This window comes from Rattus norvegicus, chromosome 16, assembly GCF_021556685.1.
Source record: "Rattus norvegicus strain SHRSP/BbbUtx chromosome 16, alternate assembly SHRSP_T2T, whole genome shotgun sequence".
In the NCBI taxonomy this organism is placed as follows: domain Eukaryota; kingdom Metazoa; phylum Chordata; class Mammalia; order Rodentia; family Muridae; genus Rattus; species Rattus norvegicus.
Window position 1 is genome coordinate 63,699,462 of NC_141549.1, and position 19,824 is coordinate 63,719,285.

The window sequence follows — 19,824 nt, forward strand, 5'->3', positions numbered from 1 at the left end:
CTGGCTCATAAGGCATAGCTCAGATTCTAGTAAAATCCTGTACACAAAGCAGTCCTGAGCCTATAGCTAGCAAACATGGAGCCAAAGGTCAAACTGTTCAACTAATAGGAAGCCATAAAAAGTAGGCAGTGCATTTCTGTCCCCAGTTGTTGCTCATGGCAACCATTGGTAGAACTTGGGCCTGGCCGTTCAGGCAATTGGCCCTTAAAAAAGTTTTACATTCTTGGCCAGAATTTAAACAGGAAAAAAATATTTCTATAAAAATGCTCTCGTCATCCCTTTTTATAATAGCCCCAACTGGGAACAACTTAAATTTCAGAAAAGATTTTTCTATTGAATACTAATAAGCAATAACAAGAAATATTTATCAGCATCGTAGACACATATAAAAGAAGCCATTGTTTGCCTCTTTTAAAATCAGTTTTACTTCTTAACATGGGCTTACAGCAAACTGTCCATTATTTTGAATATGAGTTCTTAGTGGAATATACTTATTAACAATATTATTTTTTAAAAGAACGTAATGAATAATATCACACAGAACTACCACATGTGGACTAAATCTCCAGTAGACGTGTTTGCTAGGGTCAGTTATGAACATGCGTACCATACATCCATCAGCCACACATCTCTGCATGTGAAGAGAGGGGGAGGCTTCACTACGTTCTTGTAGATCGACTTTAACAGTCTGAGTATAAGATTTGCGGTTTACAATACTGGATAGGCTGAAAAGTAAGTCCCCTCATCCCGTTTTTCACTTGCCCGTGTTCTAGCAAACTCACGTCTCTCTTGTTTTATGCTTTACATCTTGAAACTTTTCAATAAAGCATAGGCAAGGGCTATTTGCTTTCTGATGGCAGCCTCAGTTATTGATTAATCCTGTATCTTCTTAATTTTATTTGCCAGTCTAAATCCCTTCTTCCGTGTCTGCTTCTAGACTTCCTCTTCTGTTCCACCAACTTGAGATAACATCTACTGCTTAAGTCCCACCTAGACACTGTAGCTGGAAGCCATGGGTTTGAATGTAGTGCTACAGTGAGATGTTTAGTTTTCTGAACTTGCTCATATGATGAGGTGTTTAGAGGATTCATCCACATAGTAGACAAAAGAACTCAGAAACATGATCTCGACAACACTCAACATCTATCAGTGACCACTGTCCTGAAGACAGACTGCTGGTGCTCTTAGTGGTTTTTATTGGTTTTCTATCAGACTGACAGACTCACCAGGACAGACCCAACATCTGCAATTACGAAGCTTTCCCAGGCTAATACCATGAGCTTTCCTGTATATCCCAAGCTCATTTGTGGTTTCTCCCGTTCCAAAGTTTTGGGGCCCACTTTTCTTCATGCACCAGTCCTAGATGGTTTGTTCATGTATCAAAAGGATTCACATTCTTCTCTCCCTACTTGATCTTTCTCATAAAGTTCACTATCATCTCATCCTAACTCCCATAATCTCTAATTGCTAGGTTCCAGCTTCCTTCACCCATCTTTATATATCTCTTACCTGAAACACTAAATGGAAAATCGCAACTACAGCCAGCCCCTAAAATTAAAAAAAAAAAAGCACAGTTATTTTTTGGGTTCTTTTGTTTGATTGTTTGCTTGTTCTTTTGTGTGTGTGTGTGTGTGTGTGTGTGTGTGTGTGTGTGTGTGTGTGTGTGTTTTGCGTTTTCCTTAAAAAGGGTTGGAACTCAATGGTACTTAAAAAAAAGGCTCCCTCATCTTTAAGGCCATGTTCTTCAGAGAAGTAGTGTCCGGATGAAGTATTGTTATGGAGGTGAGGTCTGTTTGTAGGAAAACATCTAGGAAATCGGACCCTTCAATGAGACTTTATTCTCATGTCCTTCATCTGAGGTTTTGTTTCACACACATTAAAGTGTTACTGGAAAGTGTAGGTCCTTGAAAGTTCAGGGGGAAAGAGTTCATAAGATCTAAGGCACAGTTAAGACAAAGCCATAGCCAGAGGCCTGGTTTCCTGAGAAGGAAGCAGTCCCCCCCATTCATCTGTCATGCTTCTAAAAGGATATTAAAGCCATCCCTGGGCTTCTGTGTTTACAGCCAGTCATGTGTCTTTCTCACAATCCCCATCTGTGCCAGGGAGTCACATGATCAGGGCGACACCCATGCTCCTCCTGAGCTCCTGTTAACGTCAATCGAGTGATCAATGAGAGTATTGGTTACAAAGACAGAAAGAAACAACGAGCCCCTTGTAGGAGACACCATCACTCAGTCCCTGCCTTCTTCTTGTCCTTACCTTTGGTCACGATTCTTTGGAGACAGTGAATGAATTTTAAATGAAACACACGTTAACCTTTAAGGTTTTTTTTTTCTGATAGAAGAGATTTGTTTCTAAATAAATATACAGATGTGGCTGATAACGTTGTGCACATCTGTAGTCAAAGCTGCACAGGAAGATGACGAGAAAGATCGTTTGAGTCCATGAGTTCAGGACTTGGGCAATGAAGCAAGTGCCTGTCTCATTATTATTATTATTATTATTATTATTATTATTATTATTATTATTATTAATACATGGATGTAGTTTGAGAACTCATAAAGTTTCCCTTTACCCAACATAAAGTCTTTTTTCTTCTGCCATTTCTTTTTCATATGTCTGGAAAAGCTGAGGAAATACACAGTCACACACACACATACCACACAATAGATATTTAGGTATTTGGGTAGTGTTGGTTTTATGGGCAATCCAACACCCTTCAGAGACAAATGTCTAATTTAATACTGGCCTTGAGCTAACAGATCTTGAGAGATGCTTATAGCCTTGGGAAATGTTATTTAAATAAGCAATGTGGTTACCAGCAGAACGAAAGGCTCCATTCTGGATGCTGAGAGTAATTCCCTTGGTTCCCAAAACCAAGTACAAACAAGAGGCTTGATGACCCTGGGGACTATTAGCAGATGAAGCCTTTCATCTCCAAATTACCTGCTTTCTGTTAGCAGGGCTTTGAGCTGGGAGAACCCTAGAGCTTATTTCCCATTCCTTAGTAGCATAGCCTTCCATCCAGTTGTCAGACTGCCTTAGGGTTTCTATTGCTACATGCAAACACCATAACCAAAAAGTGAGTTGGGGAGGAAAGGGTTTATTCAGCTTACACTTCCGTATTGCTGTTCATTATTGAAGGAAGTAAGGGAGGAACTCGAACAGGGCAGAATCCTAGATGCAAGAGCTGAGCTGATGTGTAGGCCATGGAGGGCTGCTGCTTACTGGCTTGCTTCCCATGGTTCATTCATCCTGCTTTCTTATAGAACCGAGGACCACCAGCCCAAGGATGGCACCATCCACCATGAGCTGGGCCCTCTCCCATCGATCACTAGTTGAGAAAATGCCTTACAGCTGCATCTCATGGAGGAATTTCCTCAACTGAGGCTCCTTCCGCTCTGATGATGCTAGCTGGTGTCAATTTGACACATAAAACCAGCCAGTACGCAGACCATCCAGGTAGACATGGCCACTGTCACTCTGAAGATGAGGAAAACAGAACCAGCGGAAGCAGAGTTTTATCATTGGATACATTTATCAGTTGGAGTGGAGGTTGTTTATGACTCTTCTGCTTAGTTTTGGGATGCCTTCCCTCCTACTGGGTTGCCTTGTCCAGTCTTGATATGAGAGTATGTGGCTAGTCTTTTTGTAACTTATGCTGTGTTTGGTTGCTAGCCCTGTGGGGCCTGCACTTTTCTGAAGGGAAACAGAGAGAGTGAAACTGGGGAGGGTTGAAGTCGGGGAGGGAATGGGAGGAGTGGAGGGAGGGGAAGCTACAGTCAGGTTGTAATATGTGTGAGAATAATAATAATAATAAAACAAAACAATAACCCACCTCATCATGCCCGTGGTTGGCCAGGAATGAGTGTGGTGGATGAACCTGTATAAAGCCAGAAGGAAGAAGCCAGGCTGATGGCAGCTGGAGTGCACAGAGGAGAGAATGTATTGTCTGTTCTACATGACTATGGTGTTGTCTTGGGAAAAGACTGGAGAGTGAGAAGTTGAGTCATCACTTATTCCTAAGAGAGAGAGTCTGAAGGTGCCTTGGGAGAAGGGACTGGAGGGATCATTAACACTCAGAAAGAAAATGGTGAGATATCAGTCCCTGGAACCTCGGGGACATGGAGGGGAAGCCTAAGATCCAGCTGCAGAGTGAGCCAGCAGCCCAGAGGCGCTTGATTCTGGGATGGGACTGGAAGTCAGAAGCACAGTGGAGCACAGCTGAAAGAGGACAGAGTTACACCCCGAGATAACCAGACCTTCTCTGTTGGGATTCTGTCAGGAGATTTCCACTTCGTATCACAAAAATAGCATCATCTGATTCCTCCCCAGCTGGGTGATGGTTGTCAAGGAAACCCTAGAAGATTGACAAGCGAGGGCATGATGCTTCAGTTAGGGCCTTGAGAGAAAAAAAGCCTAAGTGTTCAAACACAAACACGTGCACAGGCACACAATTCGGTTGTTGATCTTCTCCCTGTAGGGCCTGCTTAGCTGTCTCTCCACACAGTATGTGAGTACGCACAGGGAGCCATAGCCCTGCTTGCAGAAGGCAAGCTCCATCATGCACTAAATCTTCAGATAGACACCCCTGCCCCTCCATAACTACAGATTACTCAAATTGCCATGACCAGCCTGGAAATCCAAATGGAAAAACTTCTCTTTTGTGATGGTTTGCAAATGTAGCCGGTTGTCTCCAGAAGACCTGGTTTGTTCCAGACCTAGTTTAGGGGTTGGGAGAACTCTGAAGTTTATAGCTCATCCTTTTTTAGCACAGTTGTTCTCTCCAGTCCTGGGGCCAGCCAAGTATGCACGATCTCTGTCTGTCTGAAGATCCAAGATTGTTGCAATGGAAATGCCTGGTAGAGAATAATTTGGGTCCCAAAGCTCTTAGTGTAGAGAACAGAATGGCAAATGAAGGTCACACGTATTCCTTAGGGGAACTGGCAGTGATCTCTGCCATTCTTCAGTTTTCTGTTGGATCGTCCATTTAAGTCACTTTTGGATTAGATTTCTTCCTTCCTGGGAGACCAGCAGTATCATCTGTGGAAAAAAGGATCTAGAAGACATAACTGGCACATCCAGTTCCTGTCACAGCCCAATGAGGGTAAGAAGGGTTGTTTTGGTTTTCTGTTAGTTTTTAAGTAAGGTATGGTAGCTTTGTACGGAATACAAGCTATGATCCCACACAAGTGAGGAGAAGTGTAGGCCAGTTTGTTTGTGACACTATTTGCAGAACACTGATGGATGCATTTTTTGATTTTCATTCTCTTGCCCACAGTAGACTGATCACGCTATAGAACTGCATTTTTCTCTATAATCAGCATCCCTCCATTCTTCCTAAATTCTGTGGAGATTCCGTATCACTGTTCAGGTGCAGACCAGTCTCAGAGTCAAGTCCAAAGTCACCTGAAATGTCTAGGCTTCTAAAGAAAAGTTCCTGCTTGCTTTCCCCTCTGGCTCTCTATCATCAGGAGCTGAGTAAAGTTTCCAGAACCCTCCTTTGGACTTCCTTTCCCACCTCTACACATCCTTATAGCATAAGCAATAATAATAACAACAATTTAAAAGGCAATAGGACTGAATTAAATACAGAATTTCCATGTGTCAGATGGGGGGTGTGTGTCTATAGCCTGCGTTAATTAGCATGGGAGAGTGTATACCTGTCTATAAAACAAGTTCCTGTGGTCATAACTATTATTATCATTAGTAATATCAGATCAACAATATAAAAAGGAGGAGGAAATATGAAAGAGTTGGGGATGCTGTAAATAACACAGATTTACATATTGATAGTCATTACTTTTAGCACTTCTAGTCCACTAGTTCTGAGACTCTTTTTTTTTTTTTTTGTAATGTATGTGGGTGTTTTGCCTGCATGTACATCTGTGCACTGGGTGTGTACAGCACCCACAAAGGCCAGAAGAGGGTGTCAGATTCAGGAACTGGAGGTACAGAATGTTGTGAGCTGCCATGTCTGTGCTGGGAATTGAACCTGCGCCCCTAGGAGAGCAGACTCTTAACTGCTGAGTCATCTTTCCAGCCCACAGTTCTGCAACATTATAACAATGGCACTGCGACAGAATAGAACTAGAAACGACTTTTCAAATTGCAATAAGAAATTTTAAAGTCTTTGAAGTCATTAAATAGGGAAGAGGGAGTTTTAAAAATTGTTTAATGTTCTTTTTTTCTATTGATTCCTCAGTTTTTCCTTCTGAAAGTTTGTTATCTTATTCCTTTCCCAAACTTTGTGCTTACTTACTTAATTTTTTTTTTTTTGCCATATCTTTTTGGCTAGTAGAAGCAATCCCGGGTACATAGTTCATCGAATATCATCTTTCATCATAAGATACGAGTTTGATATTTACTATCCTTCGGTATTTAAGTTTTCATTAGATATCTGATAGTGATTCAAATGATAAGTGATTCAATTGATCATTATACCGTTATTGATTTCTCATTTTGGTTCCTTTTGTTCAGATAATATGGCTGGTCTAGCTGTTGTTGCATAACTACTTCAATACAGTGGCATAAAGCACTATCGTTTATTACTCTTTTCCTTAAGGGGCGTTGACACGACACAGCCGGCCACTCTTTCCTTAGGGTCCATTAATTCAGGGTTCTCTAGAGAGACAAAACTGACAGGATGGGTGGTAGCCTAATTTTTTCTTTAGTGTATAATCTTGATGATTCTTCTAGATAGATATCTTTTGGTGTAGCTCTAGTAAATGTATAGCTAGATTTTAATCTTTATCATTACTGGAAATTCAGATATCTGGGGGATTCAGTTATAAAATATAGTTGATCTTTCAAATTGATTGCATTAATTTATCTATTGATTTATCTATTGTTGCCTTTCCTATATTCACTTTATTCACCCATCAAAATGATGTCAGAAAGTAACAGGGAAGTTGCTTTTTGTTCAGCGTCAGAATACACACACACACACACACACACACACACACACACAAATGGGGCACGATCTCGTTCTTTCTCTACTGGGCAATTCTCAAATGTCAGTCTTTCACAGTTCTTGAGTCCTGTTACCAGATCCCCTTTTGAAAATGGTTAATTTGCTGCCTTGCAGTTTCCCAAAATACAGCTTAATCCTGCTTTAATTCAACTGCACCAGTAAGAGATAATTAAGGGAGTTAGTTCCGCATGAAGAGTTAGGCTGTGGGCCTGTTGTAGCCCGACTCTCCCGTAGACTACTAACATAAGTTAATGACCCAGAGCTGCGGAGGGTTTCCAGCACTGTGAGGGCCAACATGTCACAGGGATCAGCGAAGGCCGTACTGCTCAGTGTCTTTCATGACACTGCCCCACCTATAGCCAACCTATGAGGAGAGAGGCCAGCATATTATAATTCAAGTGAATATAAAAACACCTTCACAGCAGAAACAAACGAAAGAGAGTTCGACTTCGGACTTTTAGAATTTTGGTGGGCAGTTTTATTTTGTAGATGGTCCAGAGGACACTTGAATGTTGATTTTAAAAGTGAACATTTAGAGGCAAACCTATAAATGATTCTCCACGTAAGGCGATAAGTGATAAATTATTAGCATTAATTGTAATTATTAGCATTATGTTTGGTTAATGGAAACACCCGTGTTCTAGGACTCATTTATTATGAGGTGTATATGCACATATACATTCTCTTAGCACTTATGGAAAATTTGAAAATCAGAAAGTTTCTCAAAAATCACTTGACACAAGCTGGAGTTATCACAGAGAAAGGAGCCTCAGTTGAGGAAATGCCTCCATGAGACCCAGCTGTAAGGCATTTTCTCAACTAGTGATCAATGGGAGAGGACCCATTGTGAGTAGTGCTGTTCCTGGCTGGTGGTCCTGGGTTCCATAAGAAAGCAAGCTGAGCAAGTCAAGGGAAGCAAGCCAGTAAGCAGCATCCCTCCATGACCTCTGCATCAGCTCCTGATCACAAGTTCTTGCCCTGTGTGAGTTCCAGTCCTGACTTCCTTTGGTGATGAACAGCAATACGGAAGTGTAAGCTGAATAAACCCTTTCTTCCCAAGTTTCTTCTTGGTCCTGATGTTTGTGCGGGAATAGAAACCCTGACTAAGGCAGGGAGGAAGTTGAGAAACCACATCTCCAGGTACAAATTGGAAGCAGAGAAAGTGACTGGAACTGAGCCTCCCAGTCTTCAAACCCCATCTCCCACAGTGCCATCGACTAGGACCAAGATTGCAGATGTCCGAGCCTATGTGGATGAGAGGGCATTTCTTTTTCAAACAGCCACAGCAGCTAAATGCAAGAAAAATTAACGGAGCCTGGTGCCAAAGGCTTATAATCCCAGCTATATCCTCAATATATGTGCAGTGTATTTGTATGGCTGGTTTAAAACTATGAACACAGGCATCATAAGCTAAGCACAAAGGGACAAATGTTCTATTATTCACTCTATCATTTATATGAAGTATGAGGAAGATCAAATTCAGCAAAAGGTCATTGGAATGGCTCCTGTCAGAGGGTAGGTAAAGAGAATTGGGAGTCGGTGTTGAATAGGAACAGAATTTCAGTTTGAGCAGGGGAAAAATTCTGAAGACAGAAAGTGGTTCTGGCCACGTGACACCAAACCCAGGCTTATAGCAATGAACTCTCCACTTAGAGGAGGTTATGCTGGCAATTTTTGTTATGTAAATAATCAAAGAAATGTAAAGAATGGAAAGCATCTCTTTTTGCTTCTCAGTACCTTACCAATAGCTATTGAAATTATCATGCAGGAAATGCTGAGAGAGAGGGAGAGGGAGAGGGAGAGGGAAAGGAGAGGAGAAGAGAGGAGAGGAAAAGAGGAGAGGAGAGGAGAGGAGAGGAGAGGAGAGAAGAGAAGAGAAGAGAAGAGAAGAGAAGAGAAGAGAAGGGAGTGAAGGAGGGAGAGAGAGCGCTTTCTGGAAGACAATATAGAAAACCAGATGATACTAGATAGGTAGATAGGTAAGTAGTAGACAACAATAGGTAGGTAAATGATATAAGTAAATAGATAGATAGATAGATAGATAGAAGACAGAAAAACAGATAGACAGAAAGACAGACAGATAAGTAGATGATAGATAGAAAGACAGATAGACAGAAAGACAGATAGATGATAGATAGACAGATAGGCAGAAAGACAGATAGACAGACAGACAGAGATAATAGAGATCAAATGCCCCAGTGTCATTTGCTCTCATGAGTCAAAGTAAATGAATTCACCTATAAAATTATTATCTTTGCTTCTTAATTAAATTTGTCTTATTTAAGAATGCCTATTCAAGGGGTTGGGGATTTAGCTCAGTGGTAGAGTGCTTGCCTAGCAAACGCAAGGCCCTGGGTTCGGTCCCCAGCTCTGAAAAAAAAAGAAAAAAAAAAAAAAAGAATGCCTATTCAAGATAATGGTGAAAAACTTACAAGCTCAGCCTTGTTTAACTGCTTGCTATGCCCCTAAGATGGATATAAGGCAAGTACAATGGAGCATACTCATCTGCTACGTGAAGTGAATTAAAATGTTACACAGCAGGCCCCGGGGGTGTAGCTCAGTTGTTCTTAGCATATGTACAACAGGCGGGCATCTGATCCACCGCAGTGCCTAAAGCCTGCATGGAGGCTCCTGCCCGTCACCTCCTTACTTCCAACAGGGAGGCAGGGAGGTAAGAAGTCCAAAGTCATCCTTTGCTATGCACTGAGTTCAAGGGCAGCCGGAGCTGCATAAGAGCCAGTCTTAATAAAAAAAAAACAAAACCCATATTTGCATAGTGAAACAAAATTATGTCAATTTTGTGTGTCTGGGATCCTGGCGTGTAGATGGAACAGACTTATAACACGTATCAATAATCTTACGTTGCTTAATCATCAAGCTTCAGTTTTTCATGTACTCGAGTCCATATTCTTAACTCTCCGAAATGAACGTTTTAATGTGTATTAAATGACAAAGATAAAATACCACTTGCTTCTAAAATAGCATAGCCCATCCCCAGCAATTAAAGAATCGTGTGTGACAAGGCCAAAAAGAATTAAAATCAGAGGATCCTAATAGAATAGACAACGAAGCCTGCGGTTAACTTGGTTAATTCAGTGGGAGAGCAGCCTCGTGGCTCACATGGAGTACCAAAAAAAAAAAAAAAAAAAAAAAAAGATTGCAGTTTTTGTTTGCCTCTTTCTTGATTTTTGTGTTGCCAGAGGCCACATGAAAGAACCACATCTTGGCAAAGATCAAGTGAAATTGGGGTGTGGCAGAGGCGTGGGCTTGAGCGTCCCTGTTGGGTTCTCGTCTCTGCCATTTCTAGCGGTGAGGCCTTAGGCTAAGCCTCAGCTGAGCCTTTGGATAAACTAGACTTTCAAATAAAGTCTACTGTAAATATGCTAAGTATCCTAGGAAAGCCGCTCACTGACCTATTCAATCTGGATCAAGAATTCAGACCTTCCCCAGAGTGAGCATCCAGTTCCACTCAGGAGGGCGGATCAGGAGGGCGCCCAGGTTCAGGCGCCATCTTGCTCGATGCAGTGAGACCATGCTCTTTTCCCCTTTGTTTCACAAGAACGGAAGGCTAAAGACACAGCTCAAGAGGGTGTTGGTCTGGCTTGTGCGGGTTTAGTTTCTACTCTCTCCTTAGTCTCTACTCTCTCCGTGAGAAAAGAGCAGAGAACAAAAAGACAGAACAAAGAATTCCACTGATCTCTGTAAGTTTGTCTGTCTGTACTTCACTCCCAAGAAACTTCTCCTACAGATCCCCATTTGACAGCCACCTCGGTTTCACCTTACCTTTTCCTGACTTTAATAAATACATGTTTGGGTGACAGATGTCACATCCTAGGCTGGTTCATACTTTGGTTTAAGTGGTTTGATCCAAAAAAGCATATTTCTATCGTTTGTGGAAGAACAGAGTCTCTCTGTACCTTTCACTGATAATGTAAAGATGTTTCCAGAAGAATAAATTGACCTTTCCCCTATTCTGAATGTGAATTGTCCAAAGGTTGTAGTAACAGATCTAGCTGAACAGGTCAGCTACTCCCAGTAAACCTTTAAAAGCATAAACCTTTTAGCTCTTTTGTTCTGAAAGTGTCTTAAGAAGCAAAATATCAGTTAGGGAAAGGAGGAAGATCCCAAACTTGGGTCCATAAAGCTAAAAAATAAACAAATATTTCAGGACAGCCATTGGGTTTCCAATTGAATTATGCCCCTTAATTGAAACCGCTAACATAATTTTCAATATTTTTCCCTTTGTCATATTTCCTTTGAGCATTACAAATCAAAATCATTCTCCAGTCATTTCACAATGTTCCATTGAGCACAAATTACATTACAACATTTTCCAAGCACAGAAGAGTCCACTGGTCCTAAGGGAGGCAAAGAAATTTCCAGAGATTATTTGGTTTCTATCACTAGGCCAGAGGTTTAAACCAATTGCCCCAGGGATAAATGAAGCCCAAAGTTGAAATTGTTGGAGATGGCTTTAGATTTTTTTTTTTTAATTACTTTCTAGCATCTAAAGAGTGGAAGTTTTGACACAAACATACCTAAATGGGACTGGTGGTGTCGCTCAGTGGTAGAGAGCTTGCCTGGCATGAAGAAGCAGTTTGTTTGCTTATCGGCATAGTGAAGAAAACAAAGGAAATGAAGGGGGAAAGAGGACGGAGCTTTTTTACCCAGTGCACTGAGGTTGTTCTGTTAGCACATGCCAAACAGCAAGGACTGGACCGGCAGCCCTCCTCTCTCTGCCCTCCCCCTGCCTTCTCTTTTCTTACGATTCATTTTTGCAGTGATTGGCGTTAAATCTCCAGGAGCTGGATTTACGGGTGGTTATGACCTGCCAGACATGAGTGCTGGGAACCCAATTCAGGCTCTCCACAAGAGCAGCATGTGCTCTTTTTTTTTTTTTTTCTTTTTTTCGGAGCTGGGGACCGAACCCAGGGCCTTGCGCTTGCTAGGCAAGCGCTCTACCACTGAGCTAAATCCCCAACCCCTAGCATGTGCTCTTAAAGGCCGAGATGTCTGTCTAGCCCCTGGCAGCTCTCCTCTCAGAGGACCCTCCGGGCAACAGAGTTTGTGCTATCCCACCGAGGGTCACCTCACTCACTCACGTCACGCACTTGAGACTTTCAGATTGTGTTTCGTTTCTATCAAGTGGTGGTGGGATGAAACCCAAGAGGGTGTCCTTGGACAACATCAGTCATGCCTAATTTCAATCCTTAAGAGAAAGCAGGAACCCATAATATCATAAAGGATAGCTCTCTTAGTCTGCTGTGTCAATGCAGGAGCTAGCTGTGAGGTGTTTCTTTCTTTAGTAATCCCACAGTCCAGGAAACAAACCTACATAGAGATTGCTGGTTGCCGCTGTGAATAGCCTCCGAGCATCTGATACTTGCCTCAGAGGTGAGCAGGACAGGCCGTTATAAAAAAGGCTTAATATTTTAAAACTTTGTAACTAGGATTCAATCATTTAATGATGACAGTCTACCTTGACAAAACCTCATCTGTGGAGGAATCCTTTTTCCTTTGCGCCTGTGGTGTGTGTATATATGAGTTTGTGTGTACAGACGATGCTTGTATACCTGTCCAGAGGTCAGAGGTCAGTGGCAAGTGTCTTCCTCAGTTACTATCTCCCTTACTGGACTGAGAACTCACTGATTTGGTTAGACTGGTTATAGCCAGGGATTCTCCAGTCTCCCAATGCTGTGGTTACTAAAATGCTCCCCTTTTCTGGCTTCTGACCTGGATGTGGGGGCTCCAAAGCAGGTCTTCACACTTGCACAGAGTGATCTTGGCCCTTGAGCCATCGCCCCAGCTCCTGCAGGGGACATCTGTACTTAGGTATGAAAACCACTTTCAGTGACCATGACTGCTGCCTCGGGGAAAATGTCCTCCACCACACAGCAAAGCCTGCCTCTCAAGAGCCCACTGCTTAAGACCAAATCTCAGTTAATGCAGCTCAACAGACGAATTCAGTTTAAGGTCAGCTGCCCTAGACAGACAAATGAAGCCCATAGTGAGGAGTGGGATGCTAAGTGAACAGACACAGACTCTGAGCTGACTTGGGGATCCTCCTTCATCCGGTTAATAGCATTGTCTGTCCATACTCCTGATGGCTTTGCCAGCCCTCCCTTAACCCCACCTCTCAAGGGCTCCTCTTGTGCAGAAAAGGTTATAGTGGAGGCTTTGTTCTGCATTGCTTTTATTTTCTTCTAAATGGTTTAGATAGGACTTTCTTGTTCAAATTTGGTGTGCCATTTAATAAGACAGTGGGCTACCAAATCTACAGCTTCTTGGTCCAAGGATTCAGATTGCCACTGATGGAAAACATGGTGGGCCATGTGGGTTAGACCCATGATCCCAGTTACCTGAGAGATCCAGGCAGGAGAATCAGAAGTTCAAAGTCTGTTAAGGCTATCAAGTGAGTTCAAGGCCAGCCTAGGCAACTTAGCAAGAAGGTTATAAAGTGAGGGAGAGCCCATGAAATAGTTCAGTAGGTAAAGGCATTTGTTAACCTCAACACAAGCTACAGTCATCTGAGAAGAGAAAATGCCTCCATCAGACTGGCTAGCCCGTGAGGCATTTTTCTTGATTGGTGATTGCTGCAGGAGGGCTCAGACCACTGTGGGTAGTGGCACTACTGGGCAGGAATTCTTGGACTATGTAATAATGCAGGCTGAGCGAGCCATGGGCGAGCCAGTGCACACCATTCGCCCACAGCCTCTTTAGTTCCTGCTTCTATGTCCCTGCCTTCATTACCTTTCGTGATAGAGTGTAAGTTGTGAGATGAAATAAACACTTTCTTCCCCTTAGTTGGTTTTTTTGTCAGGGTTTCTATTGCAGCACCAGAGAAGCAAACCAAGACACCATGCAAGCCTGATGACTTGGATGTGATCCTTCAAACTCTTGGAAAAGTGGAGAGAGAGAATAAACAGAAAGCTGTTCTCGAACCTCCACACAGCACCATGTATATGTGTGTATCACACACGGCAATAATAGTGGTAGTAGTAATAGTAATAATAATAATTTTTAGATTAAAAGTAGGTGGTGGGGATAGGGATGTGGCTCAGTGGTAAAGCATGTGACTAGCTCTCTCCTAAATTCAATATCCAGTAATGCAAAAAGAAAATATCTGAAGAAAAAAAAATTGTGTCTGTACCGAACATAGGCCAATCTACATAGTGTTTGCATTGTGTTTCATATTCTAAATGTTATCAATACTGCAATAATTATTAAGAAGTATCTAGGAGAATGTGCATTAGTTTTATGCAAATCATATGTGATTTAGAATGAGGCTCTTGTGCATTCAGAGATGTGAGCACCAGAAGGGGGTGCTAATTGTGGATGTGTTCCCAGTTCCTCCAGCATCCACACTTTAGGGGACAACTCCATTTTTCTTGGGCTATCAAGGTCTTCACCCCTGGGTCCTCAAGACTCCCTCATTTCCATTCAACTCCTTGCTTCCCAACATTCTGTCACCTCCTGCCAGGCAGGGGCCATGTGCATCCTGCACTGCCTTTGGGTCTCCAGCATTTAACTGCAGGTAAATGCCCTGACAGCACAGATGTGCTGAATGGAGGCTGAATGTACCCTCCGAAGTAAGGAATTCTGGCATGGTAACTTAGGGTACCATTGTTATACGTGCAGAGAGGCTAGCACAGGACTATGGAGACAGTCCATCTTGAATTATAAAAGAGATATATTTTTCTATTTGTGTCTCGCCCTCCTTAAGAATAAACTCAACCCCAACTCCCCTATTGCCTATTGTGGACTCTTAACAGACTACACATTTTCCACCTATTTATTTTGCTTATTGTAATCGCCAACTCTAGAAGGACAGGATCCCTTTTGCTGGCTGTTGTATGTTCCAGCAGAGAAACCATTTTACCCATAGTAAATACTCTCTCGGTGCTGAATGACTGTGTTTCCATCAGTTAAGGTAACACCCATAATGCACCAACTTACTCATGAAAATTGATGTGGACTTTTGAACACCTTATCCTGATTATATTCTGTCGCGAGTTTCAAACCGGGACTTCTTAGGACACAAGGAGCCTCCAACTAAGCTGCCTGCGAATCGTTTGAGTCTTTGGGAAAAACATTATCACCACTAGAGATCATAAAAATATAGTCTGGGGCCAGTCCCTGAGCAATTCTAGAAGCTGTGACCACCCAAATATCAGTTAGAAATACAGTGGAGAGAGCTGCGCACGCGGTATTCTGACTCTCCCACGTGCTGGGGAAAAGTTCCAGAGCTGTGTTTAATCCCCACATGCCCTCTTTACCCTTGAGGGACTTTAGCGAGGAGAAACGGGTGCCCGAAAGACCAGGTACTTCTTTTCCCCATTTTCTGATCAAGAGATCTATCTTTACCTTCGCACTGCCCCTACCATCAGCCTAAGTTTCTGTGATGCCAACCGGAATGAGAGGTTGCGCGTACTCAAAACCACGTAGGAAAAAGACAGAAGGGAAATTGAGCGCGAGGCCCTGATCTCTTCACCAAGCTAACGCCTCCAAGCTTTTGCCTTTTCCCCAGAGGCCAGTAGTTGGCGACTTTTAGGCGCTTCCCGCCGCCGCAGAAGTGCAGACCCTGGGAAAACATTCCAGGAAAGGGAGAAGGAGGAGTGGGGCGGGACCTGGGCGGGGCCTGATGTACTGTGGGTGGAGTCAGAGCATAGCCCGAGGCCTCAGCGTGGGTCCCGCCCGTGGGGGCGGGCTCAGTAGGAAGGCGCGGCCCCTAGGGCGCGAGGAGAGCAGAGCACTGCAGCGTTTGGTTGGAGGGAGGTGCGCTCCCAGCCTGGGTCATGGCTGTGCGTCCTCGCTGTTGGAGCCGCGGCTCCCCAGCTCCGTGCCCCGCTCCCTAAGAGCGCTCCCTGCGAGGTAGCAATCAAAAACCCACGATTTTTGCCCGAGCTGGGTCGAGGGGTAAGGAAGCTGCGAACCAGGATGTACTGACGACCGCGAGGGCTCGCGTCCCGGGTGCCACCGTGGGTCCCGACGTGGGATCCGGATTACTTCGGGCAGCTTCGACGTTCCCAGTGCGCTCCCGCCGCCCTGCGCCGCCCTTAATGTGTAGAGACGAGCCGGACACCATGATCCTAACACGTAAGATGGACTTGTGCCTTGTTGTTGGACTAGTCTGGCTGGGGTCAGCGGCTGAGGGGAACTTGTCACCCCGCGCTGCCAAGTCTGTGTTGTGATTGTGTGTTTTGACACGCTTGCAGAGGAGGCGCCCCAGGCTTTCGATAGTAGAACGCGTGTGCTTAAGCAGCTTGGGTCAGGGTTTGGAGGAGGTTTTAACGTAGGGTCATGTCCCTTGGCCGTGTATTGCCTGGGGACTGGGGACTGGCGTCCGGGTGACTTACACTCCTACTATGCCTAGAAGCCGGCCACGGGCCCCGAGGGGCAAGCAACCCCTTTCGACTGCTTTTGGGGACTGTCCCATCTCTTCTTGCGGTCCTATACCCTACAAGCCCCAAATCAGCTTTGTCTCCCTAAGAGTGCATTATTTAAGAGGCTGTGTAGACTTTTAGCTGTACTTCGGGAAAAATGTTTCTTTATCACAGTTTGAGAGTTCCGTTCTTTTGTTGCGTCCGGCTGTTTTAAACGCTGGGGAATCTCTGAGCCTGGGCGGGTTAAATCGGGGTTGCTCCTTAGCTACCCCCAACTCCCCTTGCACGTGGGGTTCCAACTGGGAACTCAGCGCTTTCCCGCTGTGTGGTTGGACGCGGTTCCTGAAAAGCCCCACCAGATGCCCACGCCCTTGGCGAGAGAGGAAGAGTCCGTGGGCTGGGGAAAGGAAGGAAGCAAGACTCCAGGCCTGTGGCTTTTTTTTTTTTTTTTGGAGCGAGGCGACGGCGTCTTGGACTAATTCCCCACCCTGCGCCCCTGTCCCCTCCTCCAATGTCAGTAGCTGAGAGCCTTTGATCCTTCTTAAGGGTTGCTCCCAGAGCAACAGCCCACCCTGTTGGTGTGGTTTTCTATCTCTGCGAGTCATTACAGCGAATAGCTTTTGGTGCGAGGGGTGATGCTGGGGAAATGAACTCGGGATCAGCATCCCTCTTCATGCGCGACCCCGGAAAGTGGCACAACCTTACTGTGCTGTCCCCAACCCTGGGGCGGGGACACAAATGGAAGAGGTGAGAATCAAATAGAGAAAGTAGTACATGTAAAGTGCCTAACGGGATGACGAATACTGAAGTTCACTCTGTTCCTAAATTATGCCAATAACTAGAAGGGAAACCCTGCCTAAGTCATTAATCAGCGCAGTAGAGGAAAAAAAAATTATTGCCCCATCCGGTTCTGCTTTCAATGAGGCTTTTAACACCCAACGTGGTCACAAATGGGTTCATTCTCGAGAGTCAGAGGTTGTTTCAAGCTGTGGCTAGTGATTCGGAGGAATGCAGCCTAGGCACGGCCATCCATTACAAAAAGATTCGTGGGGGTGGCATATGTGACGCATTTGAGTAGGAAAAAAAAATCAGGCTCTGGAGAAGGCAGGATGCCCGGTCTCAAGTTACATTTTTTTTTTTAACCCTGCAAAATTCTGTTTGCTGAAGGGATGAGGGAAAATAATAGCCCAGTGGACTGCAGCACTCAGAATGTAAACCTATCAGCGTCTCTAAGAGGTTGACTAATTCTGCTTCCATCTGGACTGCAGGCTCGTCCTCTGCGGGATAATTTGCTGACCATAAGGGTGGCATTAAGGGAGTACCCAGTGCCATCTTGGCAAGCAGATTGCAGCAGATGGTCAGAGGGGTGCCCAGCGAGGCAGCAGCCCCCCTAACAGAGGAGCCCAAGTCCCGAGGAACTGAGTGTCAAATGGGTAGCAGATGTGCCGCCAGAAGTTATTTCAAGACATTTCCTGAGAAAATGTTGGAGATTGCCTGTGTTCACTTTTATTGAGGCCTGGCAGATTTGAAGCAAGGTTCTAGCTTGGGTGCATAATGTTTTCATTAGTACTACTGTTCACAGAGTTTCAAACGAAGGGCCCGCAGACAGACTTTCTCTCAAGCTGGTTTTCTTCCCCTCCTTCTCCACCCCCCCAACCCCCACCCCCCCACCCCCGGGAAGTTTGCTTTTGACAAATTGCCTTTACTTTTTTGTGAGCTGAATGACACCTTGCTCTAAACAGCGTAATAGTTCAGGAATATGGTGCTGACGTTTTCCTCCAAGCCACAGACTGGAATCTGCATATGTGGTCTCCAGCTTAAATCCATGCCCTAGAGTGGATGAAAGCTGCTCCCAGTGACTTCTGTTTTCCCCTATTTTTTTGTAGATCTAATGCACACCACTTTCTAAAGAGTGTAGAAGATGGCAAACCGTTTCAGATTTTAATATCTGAATAATATGCTGAAAACAACCCAAGGAGTTTTCTTTTTTTCTTTCTATCTTTTTTTTTCTGGGCAAAGTGGCTTTATTAGTGTGGCAACATCACAATAGGACTTAGCATTGGGGCCCTTCTTGCCAAGGGTGGGCACAACACTGACAAAGCGTTGGTTGTACTGCATTCGCCTCTTGGCCCTGTCTGTCTTCTTTTCCTGTTTGGCCCAAGGTGTCCCAACAGGAGTTCTCTTTAATTATGGAATACATATGGGCACGACAGTTTGCCCCTCGGCCTTTGTTCTGTATTGTGGTTAAAAGAACAAAGACCAATAGAACAGGCCAATAGATGTGTTATGACCACAGCAAGGTATTACTAAATAAAGTGACTTTTAAACTCCAACTCCCATTCGCAGAAGTAATGTGGGGTTTGAAGGAGACAGGGGAGACTGGTGCAAGATACTTCCGATCTGAGGCTCCAAGAGGTGGTCTCAAATACAAAATTTAGTACTTGGGTTTTCCTGGGCGTCCCTGTGGAGATTTTAAAAGTGTGACGCAATGTTTAAAGGAGAGGGGTATTTTTATGACCTCAGCAAGTAAATACTCAATTTGGAACTATTCAAGGGAGGATGGTTTGGTCCAGCAGAACTGGGGGGGGGCATCCAGAGTACAGTGAGTGAACTAAATGGGACTCCTTTGAAGAGAGCCTTGTTCTGCACAGGATGGGACAGTATTGTAAACACAAGTTTCTCATGCTTAACTCGCTTTCCTAGCAACAGGAAGACGGAAATGAGGCCATGCAAAAAAAAAAAAAAAAAGAGTCCTAAAGGGCTCCAGACAATACTTGATCCACCCTGTACAGCCAGAGGACCTGCAAAAGTAAAAATAACTTCAGATGTTTCCGCTTCCTCCCTGGATATTACCAAACCAGTGCAGACCTGATGTCCCCACGCTGTACAGAGAGCATCAGAACACAACCTGGCCCCAGTTCCCGGGCTCCAGGCATACCAGACAAAGCAGGAGAAAAGGGGAAAGGTGGGTGTCATTTTTAATAATTCCACAGGGTAGTGATACAGTGACGTGAGCTAGAGCCAGTGGCGGGGAGTGATTCTAGTCCCTCCGAGCCTTGGTGTGCTCGTTCCTCTCATGGCCCGTCTGTAAAAAGTTCCCTCCTGTGTGGTCAAGGTCAAGTTAAAAGGCCCAGTTTATAAAGAGTTAATGTCAGCCCTGGCCTGAGAAGTACAAGCCCACGTTCCTCCCCAGGGCTGTGGAATGAGGAGGAAAATGGGTTTTAGGAAAGGCCTCTCACAGCTGTCTCTATGTCTGACTCTGGCCATCTTGGATGGAGGAATGCAGGGTTAAGTATTAGTAGGCTTTGAAGGAGGACCACGCAGGAGGGTTACAATTTGTTTTATAGGTACATGCTACCTACTGCTTCTAATGTGTGCAAGGAGTAGAGGGTCTTTTTCTTTCTTTCTTCAATCTCAAATTACACTAGTCCTCTCTTTCCTGGGGGATGGGTTTCAAGTTCCCAGGGA

The 19,824-nt window shown here is 44.3% G+C and overlaps 2 protein-coding genes across 5 annotated transcripts in view; both read left to right on the forward strand.

Annotated features, from left to right (window-relative positions):
• Erich1 (glutamate-rich 1) overlaps positions 1-19,824 on the forward strand; it is a gene marked incomplete at its 5' end in the record, with an annotated part of 52,793,804 nt that overhangs the window by 32,828,902 nt on the left and 19,945,078 nt on the right.
• Dlc1 (DLC1 Rho GTPase activating protein) overlaps positions 1-19,824 on the forward strand; it is a 379,420-nt gene that overhangs the window by 320,348 nt on the left and 39,248 nt on the right. Inside the window, 1 exon segment of one of the 5 annotated variants that reach the window (NM_001127446.1) lies at positions 15,744-16,069. In NM_001127446.1, the coding sequence (NP_001120918.1) occupies positions 16,033-16,069 (37 nt within the window). In that variant the 5' untranslated portion in view covers positions 15,744-16,032. 5 annotated transcript variants of the gene reach the window in all.